The 20519-nt window shown below is 41.7% G+C and overlaps 1 protein-coding gene across 3 annotated transcripts in view; it reads left to right on the top strand.

Moving 5' to 3' along the window:
- Homer2 (homer scaffold protein 2) overlaps positions 1 to 20519 on the top strand; it is a 161881-nt gene that overhangs the window by 126532 nt on the left and 14830 nt on the right. For 2 of the 3 annotated variants that reach the window (XM_017800955.2, XM_008844429.2), the window contains exons 3-5: positions 5009 to 5140; positions 15852 to 15944; positions 19501 to 19640. In XM_017800955.2, coding sequence (XP_017656444.1) covers positions 5039 to 5140; positions 15852 to 15944; positions 19501 to 19640 — 335 coding nt within the window. In that variant the 5' untranslated portion in view covers positions 5009 to 5038. The remainder of the gene's footprint in view (positions 1 to 5008; positions 5141 to 15851; positions 15945 to 19500; positions 19641 to 20519) is intronic. The other variant, XM_008844430.2, reaches the window with a different exon arrangement.

Below are 20519 nucleotides of genomic sequence, written 5' to 3'. Positions count from 1 at the left end.
ACAACCTACTGACAAATTATACATAGCAGATCAAGAAATACATGTCTCTGTAAGGTTTATCCGAGAACAATTTGATTTTGCCCAAGATTTATCTACATGACACACAGTAATTAAAAGTACCAGACTGGTGGAACTAACCTTCTTGGATGTTTAACAAACATACTTTGAGGCCTATACTAATTTGGTCAGAGGGACATAAAGGACAGTTTTTGCTCCTTGCCTTCCTACCTAGGTCGACTAGTTCCAGGACTATGAGCATCTCTCAAAATGTCCTGTAATTGTGGTGGGTCTCCTGTCCTCTTGATCAAGGAGTTGGAGGAGACCCCACCAGATGGACTTGAACTAGTGTCCAGTCTACAAAGAGGAGGGTCAATACAGAGGAATCATTTCCTCCATGATTCCAAGTGAAGCCAACCATGGTTGAGCAGGACCTTTGACTTATCTTCATATAGGCAGAACTGGTAAAAGAAAGGAGCCAGGGACTCCTCCCAAGCCCATGTGACCCCTGAGGAACAGGTCCTCTAACAACCTTAAGAGTAAAAGTAAATTGGTTTATCTGGGCCACCTTTATGACCTTAAACACCCTAAAGGAAAGAATAACCAAAGATTAAAGGGGCCAATATAATTTCATAAGAGTCCATATACATAGCTAAAGGCTACATAACAAGCAACAATGCCACATAGGAGATACCTTCTTTTGAGTTGTTGGCCATTGTGGCCAAAGGGTTTCCCAGATTGTAACCCAGCATAGAACTGGGAAAATGAACAGCAGACCTCAATCTTATCTAAAGGAATATTGACAGCTGATTGCTGCTAGATGAGGAACAGCTGACCTTCCTAAAACAAAGACCTCTAGATAGGCTGACTATATTCACCAGATGGACAAGTAGTGGGAAATGGCTTGGGGTTCCAACAACACAGCAGACAGAAGCAGGGATATCAGAGTATAAGGGCTCTAGTCAGGGGAGCGAGGCTATGGGAGACGCCATCTGGGAAGTGAGTGTATAGTTGAATAAGATGGTTTGGGATGTTCCGTGTGATATACACACACAAAAAATAATCAAGAAATTTAAAAAATATATTATATTTGAGGAGGAAGCATGGAAATTTACGTCATGTTAATTAGTAGAGGTGATAAACATTACCACTGAAATCTACCCAATGACTTTATAGACATAAGACAGGCTTCCAGGATCCAAGTGCAACTGATCTTGACTAGTAATAGATACATACAGATTAGAGATTCATGCGCCAGCATCTCAGTGTTAGTAGCAATCACAACGAGTCTTTCTGTAAGGAACAATATATTCTAAAATGAAATGGAGAGCTTTTGTAAAGTTTAAAAACTCATTCAATTTTATGTCTTACAAGGCTTATACTGAGTTCAGTATTGTATAACTATCATTTCAACTGTGAACCTAGAAACTTACAGCCGCTTGTGAAAGAGATGCACTCTTGCTCTGGAGTGTGTTACTGAATATGTTAAAGCTCTAAGGAAATGCTTCTTCTAATCATACAGTTATTAAAAATTTTTAAAAATGATAAAAAAGATGTCAGTCTTGGCAGACACTACAGTACAGCTTTATAATGAGATATGGAAATAAAACTGTCAATAGAGAGATGGCTATCCTAAAAAGAATAGAAAATGTGAAGCTATCACATCTCCTACAGAAGAACATAATGTGATCACCTGTCATACAGCAAATATTGTGGACATTTATACTCTAGGTGTATGGCCGTTTTTTTTAACTTAAAAATTTATTGAGAATTTCATACATTCATATAAAGTATTTTGATCAAATCCACGCCCACTTCCTCCCCTCCAACTCCTCACATATCTCATCACTTTTTTTCTGACAACTTCATGTACTCTTTCTTTTTTCTTTTCTTTTTTTTAATGGGGCTTTTTTCTACTCTAACTTCCCCCCTCTGAAGTGGTAACCCTAAAATCTTTTAGGGATTGGATAAAGGCTCCCAAATACTTTTGACATTTTTGGCCTTTGGAACAGAGTATGTTGCTAAGAGACCCAAAGATATTTTGACTTTTAGCCAAGAAACTGGCTACTTTTCTTTGGGGTCTTTTTACCCTAACTGTCTAGCTAATTCCTATCTCCTATTCTTATCACACCATCCTCTGAAGATGTTACCCAAATTGCCGATAGGGAATTGGAAAGCAGACTACTCTGGCTTCTTTCATGATGAACAGGGATGCAGGGTGAGGCACCTGAGGTACCCCTTCAGTGGGTATAATAAATAAATTTTAAAAAAGATTGCTTGCTGCTTTTGCAGAGGACCTGAGTTCAATTCTCAGCACCTATACCAGGCAGCTCACAACCACCTGTAATTCTAGTTCCAGAGGATCTGGTGCTCTCTTGCTTCAGCGGGCGCCTGCATACACATGCGTACATAAACTCCCACAGGCACACATACATACACACAAATAAAAATAATAAATCCTTTAAAAGTGAGGATTAGACAAAATTATGGAAAAAATACCTTTAAAACTGTTCACTTATAAATAAATATGAGTGTTATTATTATATTGTGAATGACTCTGGGACAGACTGTTTGGTGCAAGTCTGAGAGCTGTGTCCTATACTCTGGTCAGCCTCTACTGTCATTCAAGGGACGTGTGTGTATGTGTCCTTAGGGGCCTACATGTGCAGTGAAAGCCACAACAAGATTTAAAGTGAGCTAATACTTTGAATGGACTTGGGGCATTGCTTTGGCCTCCCAGGATCCTGGTGGTACTGATCCAACTCTAGCTACATGCCTTCCATAGGATTTCTGTGGTTCTCTCCTGTCACATCTGCCTGGGGCTGAGCCAGAATGCTGCCACCCTGCAAGACCTCAGAAGCTTTCCCTTCTACAAGCCCATGGGATAGATCTGCATGTTCCATGCTCTAGATCCCTAGCCCCATTTCTTAACCATGTCCAGTGACGTAGGCATATCTCAACTGTGGGCTTGGGTTTTTTTGTTGTTGTTGCTGCTTTTTAAAAAAATTTATTAGTTTTATGTGTTTGAGTGTATTGCCCACATATAGGTAGGTGCCCCCATGTTGTGCAGTGCCCGAGGAGGTCAGAAGAGGGTGTTGGAGTCCCCTGGAACTGGAGTTATGGACAGTTGTTAGCCACCATGTGGGTGCTGGATTTTCTGCAAGAACAGTGAGTGCTCTTAACAATGAGCCAGGGCTCCAGCCCTTTTGTTTGTTTGTTTTTGAGACAGGGTCTTAAGTAGTCCAAATTGGCCTTGAACTCGTTGTATAGTCAAAGATGACCTTGAACTTCTGAAACCCCTGCCTCAACCTCTTGAGTGCTAGGATTATAGGCCTGCACCCCCACATTGGGTCTATGCAGTGTTGAGGTGTGAACCCAGGGCTTTTTGCATGTGAGACAATCACTTTTCCAACTGAGCAACAGTCCTAGCCCTCAACTGTGTTTTCTAACTTTATTTTTCTGGTTAGCAGAATTTTTACCATGCAGTAAATGCCCAAGAAATGCTGTTTTTTTTTGTTTTTTTTTTTTTAAATGAATGAATGCATGTACTTGATGTCATTGTTTAACCCCCTCGCATCCATTATCTCCCCTTTTTACCCTGCTGTGTCTGAGAGGCTGACCCAAAGGTAGCATCAGTGGCCTTCTAGGTTCTCTGGCTTTGGAGTTTGGCCAATGGCAAAGAGAGATCAGATTTACAGAGGAGAAGGCATTTGTTCCTGTGGTTCCCCCAGGAAGTCACCTCCCTTTTCAGGGAAGTCTGCTCCACATGGCTTTTCTTTCCAGGGTCTGTAGACTCTCCACTCCTTTCTAGCTTAAAAAAACAAAAAAGGTTATAAGCTGGGCATGGTAATGCATGCCTGTAGTCCCAGATCTTGGGAGGCAGAGGCAGGTGGATCTCTGTGAGTTCAAGGCCAACCTGATCTACATAGGTCCAGAACAGCTGGGGCTACAGGGAGACCCTGTCTCAAAAAGACCAAAAAAAAAAAAAAAACTTATTTGTGGTGTGTCTGTGTGTGTGCATGTATGTGTGTGTGCACTGCATGTGTGTATGTGCACTGCAAGCATGCCTGGTTTCCTCAGAGGACAGAAGAAGTGTCAGGTCCCCCAGAACTGGAATTATATGTGGTTATGAGTCGCCATGTGAGTGCTGGGAACTGAACCCTGATCTTTTGCAAAAGCAATAAGTGCTCTTAACTGCTGGGCCAGCACCAGCTTTCTTTTTGGACCAAGGAGTGGGTAATATCCAGCACCAGGCTCCTGCACCATCCCTTAGTCTCCTCAGGCCCTGCTCACATCTGTATCTCTAATTGTCGTTATAAATTTGACCTCTACATACTGTCCTAATTGGTTCATACCTTTTCCTTCTTCTTGGGAAGCAGCAGGCCCCAGTTGCTAGATGAGATAGTTAATGGTTTGAGCTGGATGCAAGAGTGCAGGGGATTTTTTTTTATTATTATTCTATGTGTATGCGTGTATTGCGTGCATGTAGGTAAGTGCACCTGTGTCATGCAATACCTGTGGAGGTCAAAAGAGGCTGTTGGATCCCCTGGGACTGGAGTTACGGACAGTTGTTAGCTACCATGTGGGTGCTGGGATTCGAACCCGGGTCTTCTGCAAAAACAACCAGTGTTCTTAACCATGGAGCCATCTCTTCAGCCCTGGGATTTTAAAAGCATATAGACAGTTCTTCAAAAGACATACACATAGCCGCTAAGGTGCTTTGATGCTTGGTAGCTTTGGGAAAATAAATGTTTGGGAACTATCTTTTCTTAGGAAAGCTGTTCTCCCACTGATGGTGTACAAGATCTTATTTTAGACTATCTGTTAAGTGTCTGAAATTGCCCTTTCTCATGGTTGTGTATCTACTCTGGCATGGGATGTGCCAAGAAAACAACTTAAGAACAAATGTAACAGGACAATGGAAGCTTGCTGTAGCCACTGGCTTTGCCAGCAGGTGTTTTAAAGGGCTCGTTCAGAGTTAACGCTCCTCCTCCGGACTGTCTCCTTGCAGGTGATCATAAACAGTACAATCACCCCAAACATGACTTTCACCAAAACCTCGCAGAAGTTCGGGCAGTGGGCTGACAGCAGAGCCAATACAGTGTTCGGCTTGGGCTTCTCCTCTGAGCAGCAGCTGACAAAGGTACGTGATCCTCCCCCAAGGTAGAGTGAGCACCTCAGTTGAATGCTGCTTTCCTTCAGAAGCTGCCCATGAGAGGTAGCAGTGTGGGTGAGCAGGACTCCTTTCTGGTCTTCCCTCTCCCCTTCTGGCATCACAGGCCTGCTAGAATAGGTGCCCTTTCTGAAATATTAGGTTCCTTGTAAATGGAGCGGTAGGTGGAGGAAAGGAAGTTCATCTCCAACAAATGCTGCTTCAAGCCCTGATTGCACCAGGTCACAAATGAACTCCCTCTTGGGGGCACCTCTCGGATGATTTTCTGTATGCCAAGGCACTCTGTGAGTGCTCTGTTCCTTTAGAAGCCTGAGATAGCTCATCTGGCCTGGTGGTTCTTTGAGCATCCATTGTCAGCACATTCATTGTTTCCTAGGGCTGAAAACACCTGGATCACCAGGGCCACACAGGGCAGGAGGCAAAAATATTGAGGTCATGTGTGGTTTGAATGTGATGTTTCCCCATAGGCACGTGTTTGGTCCTCAGCTGGTGATGCTGTTTTGAGGATGTATAGCTTTATTGGGGGAAGTAGATCCCTAAGGAACAGGCCTTGAGGTTTTATACCTGGACCCACTTCTTGTCCACTATCTGTGAGACCAGCTTTTACGGTCTTGTCAGCCGTGTCTTTCAACCATGGACTGCAATCCTTCTTAAACTATAAGCCAAAATAAAGCCTTCCTCTTTTAAGTTGTGTCTTGTCAGGTATTTGGTCACAGCAATGAGAAATGTAACTATATACCAGGTTGTTGGATATCATGATGGAACTTATTCTCTCCACCCTGTCCCTCTATGCTGAACTTTGGATCATGATTCTGGGAGATGAGAAACTCTGATAGGCATAAACACAACAGAGCTCTGCCCAGCTGCTCTGGCTGATAAGGCACCCTAAGGACCTGAGGATCCTCTGGCCATCAGACCTTTGCTTCTCTACATTTGCAGAGACATGCAGTCTCTGCAGACTCCCTTGATCTGCAGAAGTGTGGTGTGATATTGAAAGCACCAGATGAAGGTGTGACTGGTCGATGTGGCAGATGCACAGAAGTCTCTGGAAGTGTGTCATCCTCATAAGTACTAGGCCTCTACAGAAAGGGCCGGGTGTGATCAGCTTCACCAAGGAGCTGACTGGTCACTCTGCATTGTGATACTCAGTACTGCAACTGTTGGTAGCTGGACACTGCAGGGCCAGAGGTGTGGGTGTCTGGAGAGCAGGAATGTGTTTTTCATAGGCAGTGTTATACCTTTCCCCCCTGGCACCATGGCCCGTGTGTCCATAGGTCTTTTGCCCATGTACCAGACTGAGGAGATCATGCCTGGGTACCCACAGAACGCTTCTTGATGTCTAGCTTGAAAAGTTCTCTTCTGCTCTGAAGAGCAGGAGTTTCTGAGGAGCATTTACATGGAATATGACTGTTTTCAGGCTGTGGTTACACTTGAGCTTATTAACATTGCTGTTTCCCAGATCTCTTTCTCACTAGTCGTCCAACTCTGTTTCTTCCTAGTCCCTACCCATACACCTCTGGCCTTGACCATTTTCCAGGGTACAGTATAGATCCAAGTCTAGTGGTTCAGTGGGATGTTCAGTGGGATGTCCTGTTGTCTTCTTGGCTGCTGTGTGACTAAAACCTGCCACTGTCACAGAAACTTTGCAAACAAGTTTGCAAATATCTCCTTTGTCCAAATATTTCAAATCAACTTTCCCCCTTCTCTTTGATGGGAACGATTAACCACACACTGTAAATTGCCATGAATTGAGGCTAGTAGTCTCGACAAGTGGCAATTAGCTAGCACAGAAGGAACTTGGGCCTCAAGGGCTCCTAAGGACAGCTGTGGCTGAGAATTCCTGACTTCCTCCCAACACAGCCACCCACAGACCTGGAGGGGGATCAGTAATCAGACATTGTGGGCAGGAGAAAGGAACACCAGTGTGAACATTTTCGTTTAAGAACACTTTCCCTCTCCAACCCCTAGAAGGAAAATAGATACCTTGTTCTTAGCAGCTTTCATTCTAAGGACCACTTCACAACCACAGCCCAGGAAGTATTGCAGAAGAACTTTCTGATCTTTAGATAGGCTTTCCAGAAATAATATCAGTTGTGTATTTCCAGCAGCAAATGGGGACTTTTGTGTCCATCCACTGGAAAAGACATAATACCTCTTAGCCTTCTGAAGAATGTTGGAAAGGAGTTTGTGTGCTCTGCTAACAGGAAGAGCTTATGCAAAGAGACAAAAGGAGGGAAAAGCGGGTAGAAGGCTGAGCCAGTTATGAAAGTGTACGGTCTTTCTAGCAGCTGACCTCATGTTTCCGTTGTTCTAAGTTTTGCTTCATCTCATTTGTTGAAGACAGAAGAAAACACATTCTGCCACTGAGGGGAGCCCAGGATAGAGTTGCCAATAGTCCATGGCGGGTACATCTCAACTCTGTTAACACACACACGTGGCATTCACTTTCAACTTCAATAATTTAAACTGAGGGTATGATAGTAAGCTTTGTCAACTTGATACAACCTAGAATCACCTGGGAAGAGAATCTTAAACAGGGACTGTGTATATTGGGTTGGCCTATGGGCATGTCTGTGGAGGACTGTCTTAATTGATGTAGGAGGACCCAGCCTACTGTGGGCAGCACCATTCCCTAGGCAAGACATCCTGAACTGTGTAAGAGTAGGGAAAGTGAGCTGAGGACAAGCAAGCAAGTGGGTATGTCTGCATTCACGTTCTCTCTGACCAGGTGTCCCAAGCTCCTGATGCTGGGACCTCCCTGAGAGATGGACTGTGACCTGGAACTGTGAGCTGATATAAACCCGTTCTCCCCTAAGCTGCTTTTTGTCAGAGCATTTCATCACAGCAACAGAAATAAAATTAGGAAGGGAGCTAACAAGGTGGTTCAGTGGGTAAAGGCACCTGCCACCAATTCTGAGGACCTGAGTCCAGTGTCTGGGCTCCACATGGTGAAAGCTGCAAGTTGTCCGCTGATTGCCACGTGCAGACCATGGTACACACACAAACACACACACACACACACAAACAATAAATGTACTAAAAATTTAATCTGTAATTCACAGATTACAGAATTTGTCCCCTTACATTCACTTTATTAGCAGAGTGTAGTTATAAGAACATTACCCAGTCTCCTAGCTCCCTATCATGTGATTTAAAGGCCATTTTTTTAACTGGAAGCCATTAGTCATTCCTTTGATATGTTCTCATTAGAATGATTTTGGCTGCAAATAAACAAAAAGCATAATCAGGGTGCTTAAATGTGTGACTTTCTAAGAAAACTCCTGTGACAGACTTCTTTGGTCCCACTATCAGCCCTGGGTCCCAAGCCCAGCCCTTCTAAAGTAATAAGTCAGTCAATCAATCAATCAACCAATCAGTCATCAATCAATCAACCTAGGTTTCCATGAGAGCCGAAACCAGCGCTCATTTGTTCCTGTTCCAGACACCTTTGAGATTCTGTTAAGCTAAGAGAAAAGAAAACAGTGGAGTTTTAGTAGATAAGCAGTAGGGTTTGCCGCAAGTCTTGAAGAGGCACCCCTCACCACCACCAAATAACCACACATAAAATCAAGCAATAATAGTCTAATGTTCCATAAATGATGGTGATTTTTGCTAAAATTATTACAACTTTAGAAACTATAGAAAATGATCTCATAATTTTCTTTTACAAAGCACGATATATACATACAAAATACGGTAATATATTTCAGAAATCTTTTATAGTTTGAATATGCTTTGCTCTGTGAGTTTCACTTACAGGAATGTATTGTAAGGAAATATTTGTAACTGGGTGGAAAGCTTCAGCTACAAGTATTTTCTTGCAGCGAGAGAGAGGGAGAGAGAGAAAAGAAAGCTGACTAAAAATCCAACACAAGGAAACTAGTTAAATAGTCCAGTGTGTAAAATTATGAAGCAATTAAGATGATAGAGTAGAAGATCATATAAATGCTTGGAAGTATTAATGTCATATGAATTTCAAAAGAGATTTAAAAATGAAATGTATAGTATCATTCATTTATAGATTATAAAATGAAATGTACAGTACATTATCCATTTGTAAAATAAATATGTGTGATGAATGCATATATCCATATAGAAAAATATTGGAAGTTTATGTGATTAGTACTCATCTCTAGGTAATGGGACCATAGGTTTTTTGGGTTTTTTTTTAATCTCTTTTTCTGAAAACAAATGATATTAAATTATGGCGAGGATGTAGACAAAAGGGGAACACTCATTCACTGCTGATGGGATTGCAAACTCGTGCAACCCCTATGGAAAGCAGTGTAGAGAACTCTTCAGAAACTAAAAATGAGGGGCTGGAGAGATGGCTCAGTGGTTAAAAACACTGGTTGTTCTTGCAGAAGACCCGGGTTCGAATCCCAGCACCCACATGGCAACTAACAATGTCTGTAACTCCAGTTCCAGGGGATCTGACAGCCTTTTCTGTCTTCCTTGGGCATCCCACGACATGGGTGCGCTTACCTACACGCAGGCAATACACCCATACACATAAAATAAAAATAATAAATAAAAATTAAAAAACCTAAAAATGAATCTACCACATGACCCAATTATACCACTCCTTGGCATACACCCAAAGGCCTCATCCTATCATAGAGATAACTTGTGCAACCATGCTTTTTACTGTTCTTTTCACAGTAGCTAAGAGATGGAAGCAACCTAAGTGTCCCTCAACTGATGAGTGGATAATGAAAATGTGGTACATTTACACAATAGAGTTCTACTCAGTGGTAAAGAAAGATGAAATAATGAAATTTGCGGGTAAATGGATGGTACTAGAAATTGTTATACTAACTGAAGTAACACAGGCTCAGGAAAACAAACAATGTATGTCTCCCTCATTTGTGGATCCTAGCACCAAATCCTTATATGTGACTACATATCCTGATGTAACTACAGGAACCAGGAAAATGGAAAGTAACCAGGGAGGTAAAGGGAAAGAAGGAACCTGAGAAAGAGAGAGAGAAGAACAGTAGGAGGTAGGTGTTACTAAGGGAGAAATGTATAAAATGGGGGTATTTAAATGGGAAGGAGGAGAGAGGAAGGAATGAGAGAGAGAGAGAGGGAGAGAGAGAGAGAGAGAGAGAGAGAGAGAACAGTAATAGGTTGAAAAGGGAGAAATGGGGAGGGTGTGGAGGGAAGTTAGACAGGGGAGAGAGAAAGGAGAAATAAATAATGCCTAGGTAGTATAAAAAACAAGAGGGAATCATATTAGTCCAAAACCCTACTGAAAATTACACATGTAATATCTCTACATGAGTTCAGGTGTGTAGCTGAAGGCCACATAACAAGAAACAGTGCCAGACAGGAGAAACCTTCCTTTGAGTCGTTACCCAGGGTAGTCCAAGAGACTCCCAAAATTACACAGGCTATTGCTACAGCCCTTGATTGCCTCCCAGAACTTGAAGGTAAGACCCTACTGCTGAAGACCAAATATACTTTGGACTCAGGATTTGGAGCAATGGAGCTGGAACTGACCTGGAAGCCACCTCCCTGAAGGCTAGCTCTCATAGCTTTGGAGAGTACTATACAAGCTGGTAAGGGAGAACATCAATCTGTGGTCCAACTCCAGCTTCAAGGCCTAATAGCCACACCAATGACCAGCATAACAAACGACCTTGGTGCAGTAGTGGCACTTTTATTTTGGGGGTAATCAACAGCTACCTAATTGTACTTAAAGCCCAGTCACCACCCAACAATGAAACTTCAACACAGAGATTATTACAGAGTTCCACAAGCAGTCATACACAGAGATTGTGAATTGCCCAAGCCTAAGCGACACATCTAGAATGCAACCTCTACACCTAAGGCTCATGGAACATAGAACAATGGATGAAGAGAACAATAATGCATCTTTCAGTTCTCATCAGTGAAGCTCCCTCATGCAACAGAGGGCCAGTAACACAAAAGATCACAAAGGCCAAAACATAGAGAATAAGAGTCTACAGAGTGTGGGTTCTTAGAACTCCTATATTAAAATCCAACCACCCAGGGCTCAGAGACCATTGCAGAAGAGGGAGCAGAAAGATTGTAAGAGCCAGGGAGGAGGTACATGACCATATGGAAATAGAGTCCTACAAGTCCTGGGACCATTCTTATATGAACCTACAGCAATGGTGTCAGCATGCACAAGACCCATGCAAACTCAAGCAGACAAAAACCCAGCACAGAACTGTGGAAATGGACAGCAGGTCCCAATCTTAGTTGAGGCATTATTGGCAACTGATTACTGCTGGGTGTGGAAGAGCTGATCTTAAAGGGAGGGTCTCTGGATAGACTGACTAGACCTCAGTGAATAAACTTGCATTGAGGGACATCTAGGGACACTAACTTGACATGATAGGCTTTAACACAAATGACAGCATGTATGAAATCCTGTGGGGGCGGGGCACGGGCAGTTGCCAGTGGGGAAGGGGATGGCTCAGTGGATAAAGATGCTTGCCACACAAACCTGACAACCTGAGTTTTATCCCTCGAATCCACATAAAGTTGGAAGGAGAGAACTGATTTCTACAAAATTGATCTCTCCTCACCATGTCCTCCATGTGTGCAGTACACACGCGCGCGCGCACACACACACAATGTAAACACAATAATTTAAAATATTTTTCCAACTTTACAAGCATATGTTCTTTTTAATATAATAAGGGAATATTAGAAAAGCTAGACCTGGAAGCAGTCCTCACCAAATGGTAATCGTTTGGCAACTCCCATCACTGGCGCTGTTCTAATATTTGGAGGCTGTGGAAGGAAGCATCCCCCATTCTTCTCTTGGGGCTTTGGGTTGCTTCCAGTGTTTCATTATTGTAGATAATGCTAGGATTACAGCCATTATATGGAAGGCCTCTTTTTTCATATATTCAATTATTTTCTCAGCAGTTTTCCAGAAACAATATCACTATGTCAATAGGTATGAATATTTTTGTCATTCACAGTGCATAGTTCCAAATTGCTTCTCAGTGGGGCTGTACCAAAACATACTACCAGAAAGATCTTGCCAACACTAGAGTTTATGATTGCATTCAGTGTTTGCTAATTTAGCCAGCAAAGAATGTCACCTCATTGTTTTGGTCTGCCTTCCAAACTGAGCAATCTTTCTTACAGGTTGATTAGTATTTTTTACTTGTGAATTTTGTCATTTATCTATTGGTGGTTTTATATTTTCATTTCATCCTTGTACAAATTCTATTGAAAAATAATGACACTTTTTTATGTTGTCCTAGATTGGCCGTACCTAAGCTGTTGTTCCCCTTCTGAGTTAGTGAGGATTTTTGTTTTGTTTTTCCTTCTACATTTGAAAGCTTCAAATTGTTATGTAGTCAACCCTATCAGTCTTGTGATTTTCCTTCATTTCTTTCAAGTTTAGAAAATTACCCTCCCAGCCCTCAAGCAGCAGTTTGGTAAATGCTGGATTCTGTTTTGTGCCAGGTTGTTTTTTAAGGTTCATTCATTCATACCTTTTTAGCTCATTAGTAGCTTTGCATACTTCTGGTTTGTGGTGAGGATTTAGGTTCCTTTCCCCCCACTTACCACTGTTGTCTGTTTCCCCATTAGTTTATGATTCCCCTTCTGTCATAAGCTCATTTTTGTCCACTTGCTGGGATCTAGTTCTTGTTGATCCCTTCAGTTGTGTATCTGCTGATAGCACATTTTTGTTGTTGTTGTTGTTGTTCATTTCAGGGGTTTGTTTTTTAAGATAGTCTCAAACCATAGCTCAGACTGGCTTCAAACTCACTGTGTAGCCCACACTGACTTCAAACTTTCAGCAATCCTCCTGCCTCAGCCTCCTGAGCATTGAGACTACAAGTACTAGCCACCATGCTCAGCTTATAACATTTAAATGAGCATTTCTCCTATTTCATTGGTTTTAAGCTTACTTTCTGAATTTTGTTTTTTAATTTGTGTCTTTGAATGTAACCAAAATCCTCTTCACACTTAGAGCTCCTTCTGAGGAGAGAAACCAGTTGTTTGAAACCTGATTGTTTTCCTTATCAGTGGACAGAGTAGGCAAATCAATCCAGAAGCTAGGTCATTTGGTCAGGAATAAACATTCAGGTGCTTTTTTTCTGTGGGGTGGGGCAGTTTACCAGGAGAGGCAGGGACGCTTCTCATCAAGGGGTCCTCAAAAGAGGATGTGGTATTAGCCATCCCTAATGAGTCCCATGCATTTTAAGCAACAGGTACTGTGATTTTCATTTGACAGTTTCATAATGGTCAAATCTGAAGCTTCGTGTGGCTTAGCTGGGCCTGCAGGGGCAACATAGACTGGAACAGGAAGGCTGACCTTTTCTGCTTACACCAGGCCTCTGGACTTGCCAGCGTCTCCTGTCAGGGTTTCCAAAGAAGGCTGCCTTTGTCACACAGGGAGGGTGCTCGGGAGAGAACTGCTGCTCACCCATAAATGAGCCCTCGGCCAAACTCCCAGAAATGCCAGGAATCTTGCAGTCTGCTGGCTCTTTTTTGTTTCTCGCATCTTTGCTTTCTAATACCAGCATTATCTATCAGGGCCGTTCTCTAGTCAAACAATATACCTGTTAATTCAATTCAATTCTCCTGTCAGTGACTATAATTGATATAATTGCCATGTGACTTTAGGATTTTTTTAAATTTTATTTTTAATTATGAGTATATGTGTGTGTGTGAGTATGGGTTTGTACACGAGTGCAGTGCCTGTAGAGATCAGAAGAGGGCACTGGCTCTCCTTGCGGCTGGAGTTACAGGCAGTTGTAAGCAGTGCAGTGTGGGTGCTGGGAACCAAATCTGTGTCCTCTGCAAGAGCAGTATGCATTCTTAACCTCCAAGCCATCTCTCCAGTCCCAACTTTAGGATTTTTAAATTATAAAAATATTAAAAGTAGAAGAGGGCATGGAGTAATAAACACCCTATGCATATTACCTAGATTTCACAGTCATTAACTGTATTGGTTACTTTTCTCATTTCTTTGACAAAAGCAACTTTAAGGAAGGGTCTATGTGGGCTCATGGTTTGAGAGTGCAGTCCATCAGGGTGGGAAGGCTGCTTACTTTGCATCTGGAGTCAGGAAACAGAGGAGGTGAATGCTGGTGCTCAGCAGATTTCCTTTTTTACCCCCTTTTATCCACTCCCTGACCCCAGCCTGTGGCGTGGCACCATCCTTCAAGATGGATCTTTCCTCCTCCATTAAACCTCTCTGGAAACACCCTTAAAGACACACTCAGAGGCATCTCCTAGGTGACTGTAGATACAGTCAAGCTGGCAATGAAGACCAGCCATCACATTAACATTTTACCGTGTTCTTCATCCCCCTTGTTGAAGTATTTAAAAGCAAATTACACAATGATTAAAGATCTAATCAGGAGCTGGAGAGATGGCTCAGCGGTTAAGAACACTGGTTGTTCGTACAGAAGACCCAGGTTCAAATCCTAGCACCCACATGGCAGCTAACAACTTTCTGAAACTCCAGTTCCACGGGATCCAACAGCCCCTTCTGTCCTCCGCAGGCATTGCGCGACACAGGTGCACTTACCTACACAGGCAATACACGCATACACATAAAATTAAAATAATAAATAAAATATTTTAAAAATCTAACCAAAGGCTAATTGTTACAGTTTATTGGTTTTTTATCTTAAGCTTTTAAAAACCTAGATCTTTCCCCTCTAACATTTTGGGTGTGGTGTCTGTTGTTCCTTCACAGGGTCTCCTTATGTATGCCAGGCTGCTCTAGACCTTTTTGTGTAGCATAGGTTGGCTTTGAACTTCTGATTCTCTTGCCTTAGCCTTCCCTTCCAAGTGCTAGGATTCCAGGTATGGACCACCACCTCCAGCTTCATTGATTTTGTTTTGTTTTGTTTCCATGACATGAACTTATAATAGTTCTTGAATCTCTTCAAAAGAGTTTGTGAATTTTTCCATGGATTCTTCCTATGGAAGAACTATATTTCTTTTGCTGCCTTTGCATGGTTACTGTTAACCTAAGGATTTTTTAATTTATGATTTTTTAATTTTAAAATATTAAAAAATTTATTTCATCCAGCTGGGCGTGGTGGTGCATGCCTTTAATCCCAGCACTTGGGAGGCAGAGGCAGGTGGATCTCTGTGAATTTGAGGCTAGCTTGGTATACATAGCAAGTTCCAGGCCAGCTGGGGCTACAGAAAGACCCTGTCTCAAAAAGACAAAAAAATAAATAGATAAAAATAAAAATATTTCATCCAACTAGCATCAGTAACTTTGAAACAGATGGTGGTCTGACATTGGCCAATAATGTTTACTGGAAAAAGGAATTTCTTTCCTTCATTTTTTAAAATTTATTATTTTTATTTTTTTTATATGTATTAGTGTATTGCCTACATGTTTGTAAGTGCACCTGAGTCGTGCAGTATCTGTGGAGATCAGAAGAGGATGTTGGATTCCCCCTGGAACCAGAGTTATGGATGATTGTTAGCCACAATGTGGGTGCTGGGATTGAACCCGAATCTTCTGCAAGAGTAGCCAGTGCTGCTAAACACTGAGCCATCTCTCCAGCCTACCTTCATTTCTTTTAAATATCAGATAAAACTATTTGGCATTTATATGGAACTTATTGGCTTAAAATGGATACAAAATAATCAAGATGGGTTCTGAGTATCAGCTATGAATAAGATTAATGTAAATCCTAATACTCTTCTTCATGTTCAGTTTGCAGAGAAATTCCAGGAGGTGAAAGAAGCAGCCAGGCTAGCCAGAGACAAGTCCCAGGAAAAAATCGAGACCTCAAGTAATCATTCCCCAGTAAGTAATTTGTCCCAGAAATAAACCCCAGTGTGATCAGTGATTGAGACTTCTCATTCCTTGTCACTCTTGGTAAGAGGTAGGGAATTTTAGCAATAGGACATTTTAAAGGCTTTTTCAACTATTAGCCTGCTCACAGTGAGATTGATGTGACATGTTTTTATGAGACTCTTGAATTTCTCAGGATGTGGTACTGTGTCTGACAGAAAACCATTTATGCAATTACAGCTGCCAGTTCTCAGCCCATGAAGGATTTATGTAGTCACTATGTGTAAAGGTCAAGTGTCCAGGGCTAGAGATGTAGCTTCGTGGCAGAGTGCTTGCCTAGCGTGCTCAGGGCCTGAGTTTGACCCCAGCACTGCCCACTCCCCCTCAAAAAATTGGAAGTGGGCTTGATTTAGTGCCACTGTGTCTGTAATTACTGGAAAAGGCACACTGTGCTGCATCAGGGATCAAAGTTGTGCTTTCTTGACACCTCAAAACCTCAAGGTAGACAATGTCTTATGCAGAAGTGACAAGGTAGTGTGTTGGAAGTCTTCTGTAAGATAGTCTTCAGTCAGTGCAGGCTCCTCGAGTCCTCTAAAGGAAAAAACTTGATACCAGAGAGTTCCTAACCTCTCTCTGACAGCTCTGTCTTAGTCATAAGAGATCTGACTTTGCAGAATTTGAGTAGTCTTGTCTGCTTAAAAGCATGATAATGGCTATAAGGGACTCATTTTAAGCTAAGATTAAAAAAAAAACACCAACACACCTGATGTTTATGCTAGTAAGAGACAGCTTGACCATATTATGTTGAGGCAAGGAAAGGGAGACCCTAGGAGCAGAGTAGGGGGTCTAGAAGAAGCATAATGTTTGAGCCACACAACCAGGAGTGTGTCTACCTTACACACTTCTGCAGGAAATATGGGGATGAGCTTGGGGAAACTAGGAAAGATCTGGAATCCTTCCTTATTTTTTAACCATTATACTAACTATGTGGTTAGCAGACATTGGCAGACATTGGCAGTGTTGCATGACTATTGATCTGGAGTTGACAGGGTCATGTGAAGGTAAGGGTGACTGACGGTAGGAAGTTGCAGGGAGAGTGGCAGGTAGCCACAGGGGAAATAAAAAAGAGATGGCTATATGGGGCATCCCAAGATGTCTCACAAAGGCAGAACCAAGGTCAGTCTTAAGTTATATTCCAATATTTTCTTCTGGGCTCACCATAGTAAAGATGCCCCATGTGAATTTAGGGGAACAAATGTGGGACGGATGGGAACTTTCCTGCACCTCTCTAAATAATCTTTAAATTTAAGTGATACTGTTTAATTTAGTGTACTAATTATGGAGCAGTCTCTGAGTAATCATGTAGGATAAATTCTTGAAATGGAAATGTTGGTTAAAACTATGGGCATTTTTTTTTTTTTTTTTGTCTTTTTGAGACAGGGTCTCCCTGTAGCCCCAGCAGCTGCCCTGAAACTCATTGTGTAGACCACGCTGGCCTTGAACTCACAGAGATCCGCCTGCCTCTGCCTCCCAAGTGCTGGGACTAAAGGCATGCGCCACCACGCCTGGCTTTGGGCATTTTTAAAGCTTACACTTATTCTGCAGAAATGGTACTTGACCTAGAAAGTTCTAATGCATTGTCTCTTTTTGAGTACCAGATTTATAGTGATATCTTTAAATCTTGGTATCTGAATTTCTCTAAGAAGTTTTATTTTAAAATTATCTGGTTGGATAAATACACCCAATAGCATATTATGTAGAAATGGGTTTTTGTCTCTGAGCTTAGGATTTATTTATCCTTCCTGATATTTCTCTAGATACAGGGATCATTGTATGTTTTCCTTTTTTTTGAAGCAATCAATTGCTTATTTTCTGGATTAGAAAATGAACACTATGACCAAGTTTTCCAAATAGTTGAGAATTTAAATAACCAATTACAAAAACACTTTATGTCCTCTTTAAAAAAATATAACCTACCAAGTCTAATTTGTGCTCCCCATATACTCATCAGTGTGGGGCCATCCACCTGAGTGTGGTCTACCTACCAGGGGCCACATCCTGAAAGTCCCCAGAAGCCATCAACTGTAGGTAGCCCTTCAGTTAGGGGTGGGGGCTCATGAACCTCTTCCTCTTCCATGCTAGAATGTTAATTGGCTTGATCTTGTGCAGGCAACCACAGGTGATGGCTTTATATATTTTAAAGATATTTTATTTTTATTTCATCTGATGAGTATATTGTCTGCGTGTGTATAAGTGCACCTATGTCATGCAGTGCCCATGGAGGTCAGAAATGGGTGTTGGATCCCCTGGACCTGGAGTTATAGATGGTTGTTAGCTACCATATGGGAGCTGGGACTCGAACCCTGGTCCTCTGCAAGAGCAGCCAATTCTCTTAACCCCTGAGCCATCTCTCCAGCCCTTTACATATTTTTTGACATGAACATTTGTGGACATATGCAGAACTTGGCAGAACTCTATAATGAACCTCAGTGACCAGTTGTTTTGTATATAACCCCCACTTCTACTCCCTATCCCATTTTTAAAAGCAAACCCCAAATATCTTAATATCTCCATAAATATTTTAGTATGTAACTCAAAAAAATGAAGACTCTTGAGTCAGTGAACTAATTCAGCAAGTAAAAGTGCTTGCATACAAGCCTGACAGCCTTTGACCTCTGTGTGCACACCTGCACTCACATACACATCAAACACACAATAAATAAAAATAAAATTTTTAATGAGGATTCAAGAGTTTTTCAAAATGGAAAAGATATTAAAATTTCACTTTTAATACCTTCTGCATATATTTTCTCCAAGTTTTTGTTTGCACTTTAATTTTGTTTATGACTTCTCTTTTGTAATGCAGAAATTTAAATTAGTCAAATTTATCCATGATTCCCTTCAGAAGGCCTCCTTTATATGCCTTTATGCTTATTGGAGGCTAAATAAGATCTTTCTAAGATCTTATCCAAGACTAGACGAGATTTTACCTGCTTGTGGTTTGGCTTATTACAGAAACCACTTCAGGATATTCATAAGAATGCTAAGTAGTAATAGAGCTGGCAAAAGCCATATCTAGTTCCTATGTTTTTAATAAATATGTTGATCTAACTCTCTAGCCCTAGGATTTTGTACATTGCCTCAGCATCTAATAACTTTTTCTCTATCCTCATTCATAATTTCTTAGTCTCTTTGTTGTTTATAACGATCCATTTATTGATTATAACTTCTGTCCTGTGGTATTTAAGGAGACCAGGAACTCAAACTTGGTAGGGATTGAACGTGAAAAAATAGGACTATAAAATTTGATTGAGAAAGCTCTGAGCAGTGGCCCCAGGTGTTATCTTGTCAGTAAAGATCAGAGTTTATGAATTCTATATGGAGTGTTCAGGACTTTTTCACTGTGTAATTGATAATCTTGGTTAGCCTCTTGCTGGTTTAGGCTACGCTGTGTTCTGGTTGGATGAGTTGGTTTGTCCAGACTCATAAACACAGTTTCTCATTATGCCTAATTTGCTGCCAATGTGAGGACAAGCAGTAACGTGTGAAGATAATTCACTTTGGCCAGGAATCTGGGTGTGAAACCCCATCTTCTACTCAGGCATCCAGCGTCAATGGGACAGATGATGAAAAGGCCTCACACGCAGGTCCGGCTGACACGCACCTCAAGTCTGAGAACGACAAGCTGAAAATCGCTTTGACACAGAGGTGAGACCTGTTTAAAATCCACATCCTGTTTCCCCACATTCCTGAAAGCCTTTCCTGCTGGGCAGGATTTCAAAAAATCAGAAAAGAAGGCTGGGTCCTGCTCAGAGCATCTAGTCCCTCCTCCTCCTAACCACAGAAGACCAGTTGGCTTCATCGTCCTTCCCTGTCAGGCCTACCATGTCAAAAATGACTTTTAATAAACTCCAATTCTGCTTTAAAAAATAAAAAAGCCTAGTAAACTATGCAAAATAATATGAAGTCACACAAAAATCAATAACATCACTATACAACAAATATAGGATAAAATTTGAAGATTTCCTCCATAATATGAATCAGTACCATAAAATACATAAGAAGAAAGTTGGTGAGAAATGTCTAGGACATACATGAAACAGAAACAGATTTTTTTTGGGGGGGGGGTCTTTTTGAGACAGGGTCTCCCTGTAGCACCAGCTGACCTTGAACTCACTGTGTAGACCAGGCTGACCTTAATCTCACAGAGATCCACATGCCTCTGCCTCCCAAACACTGGGATTAAAGGTGTGTACCACCATGTTCGGCTCACATGTCTGTTTTTAACTAATAGTTTATTTTGATGATGTTTTGAAGGGGAAACTCAAAGCATATCAAATTGTTGTTTTCACTTTAATAATGAAAATATACATGATTACAATTTAGAAAAAACATTTTGATGGGCCAGTGGCTCAATGGATAAAGGAGCTTTCTGTGCAAGCCTGACAACCTGAGTTTGATCCCCAGAACCTATATAAAAGTCAAATGTGGTAGCAGGGTATGGTGGTGCACACCTGTAGTCCCAGCACTTGGGAGGCAGAGGCAGGCGGATCTCTGTGAGGTCAAGGCCAGCCTGGTCTACATAGT

Source organism: Nannospalax galili, unplaced genomic scaffold (genome assembly GCF_000622305.1).
Source record: "Nannospalax galili isolate Female #2095 unplaced genomic scaffold, S.galili_v1.0 scaffold902, whole genome shotgun sequence".
Classification (NCBI taxonomy): Eukaryota; Metazoa; Chordata; class Mammalia; order Rodentia; family Spalacidae; genus Nannospalax; species Nannospalax galili.
The sequence above is the reverse complement of the archived record's forward strand: the minus strand, read 5'-3'. Positions and strand labels throughout refer to the sequence as shown.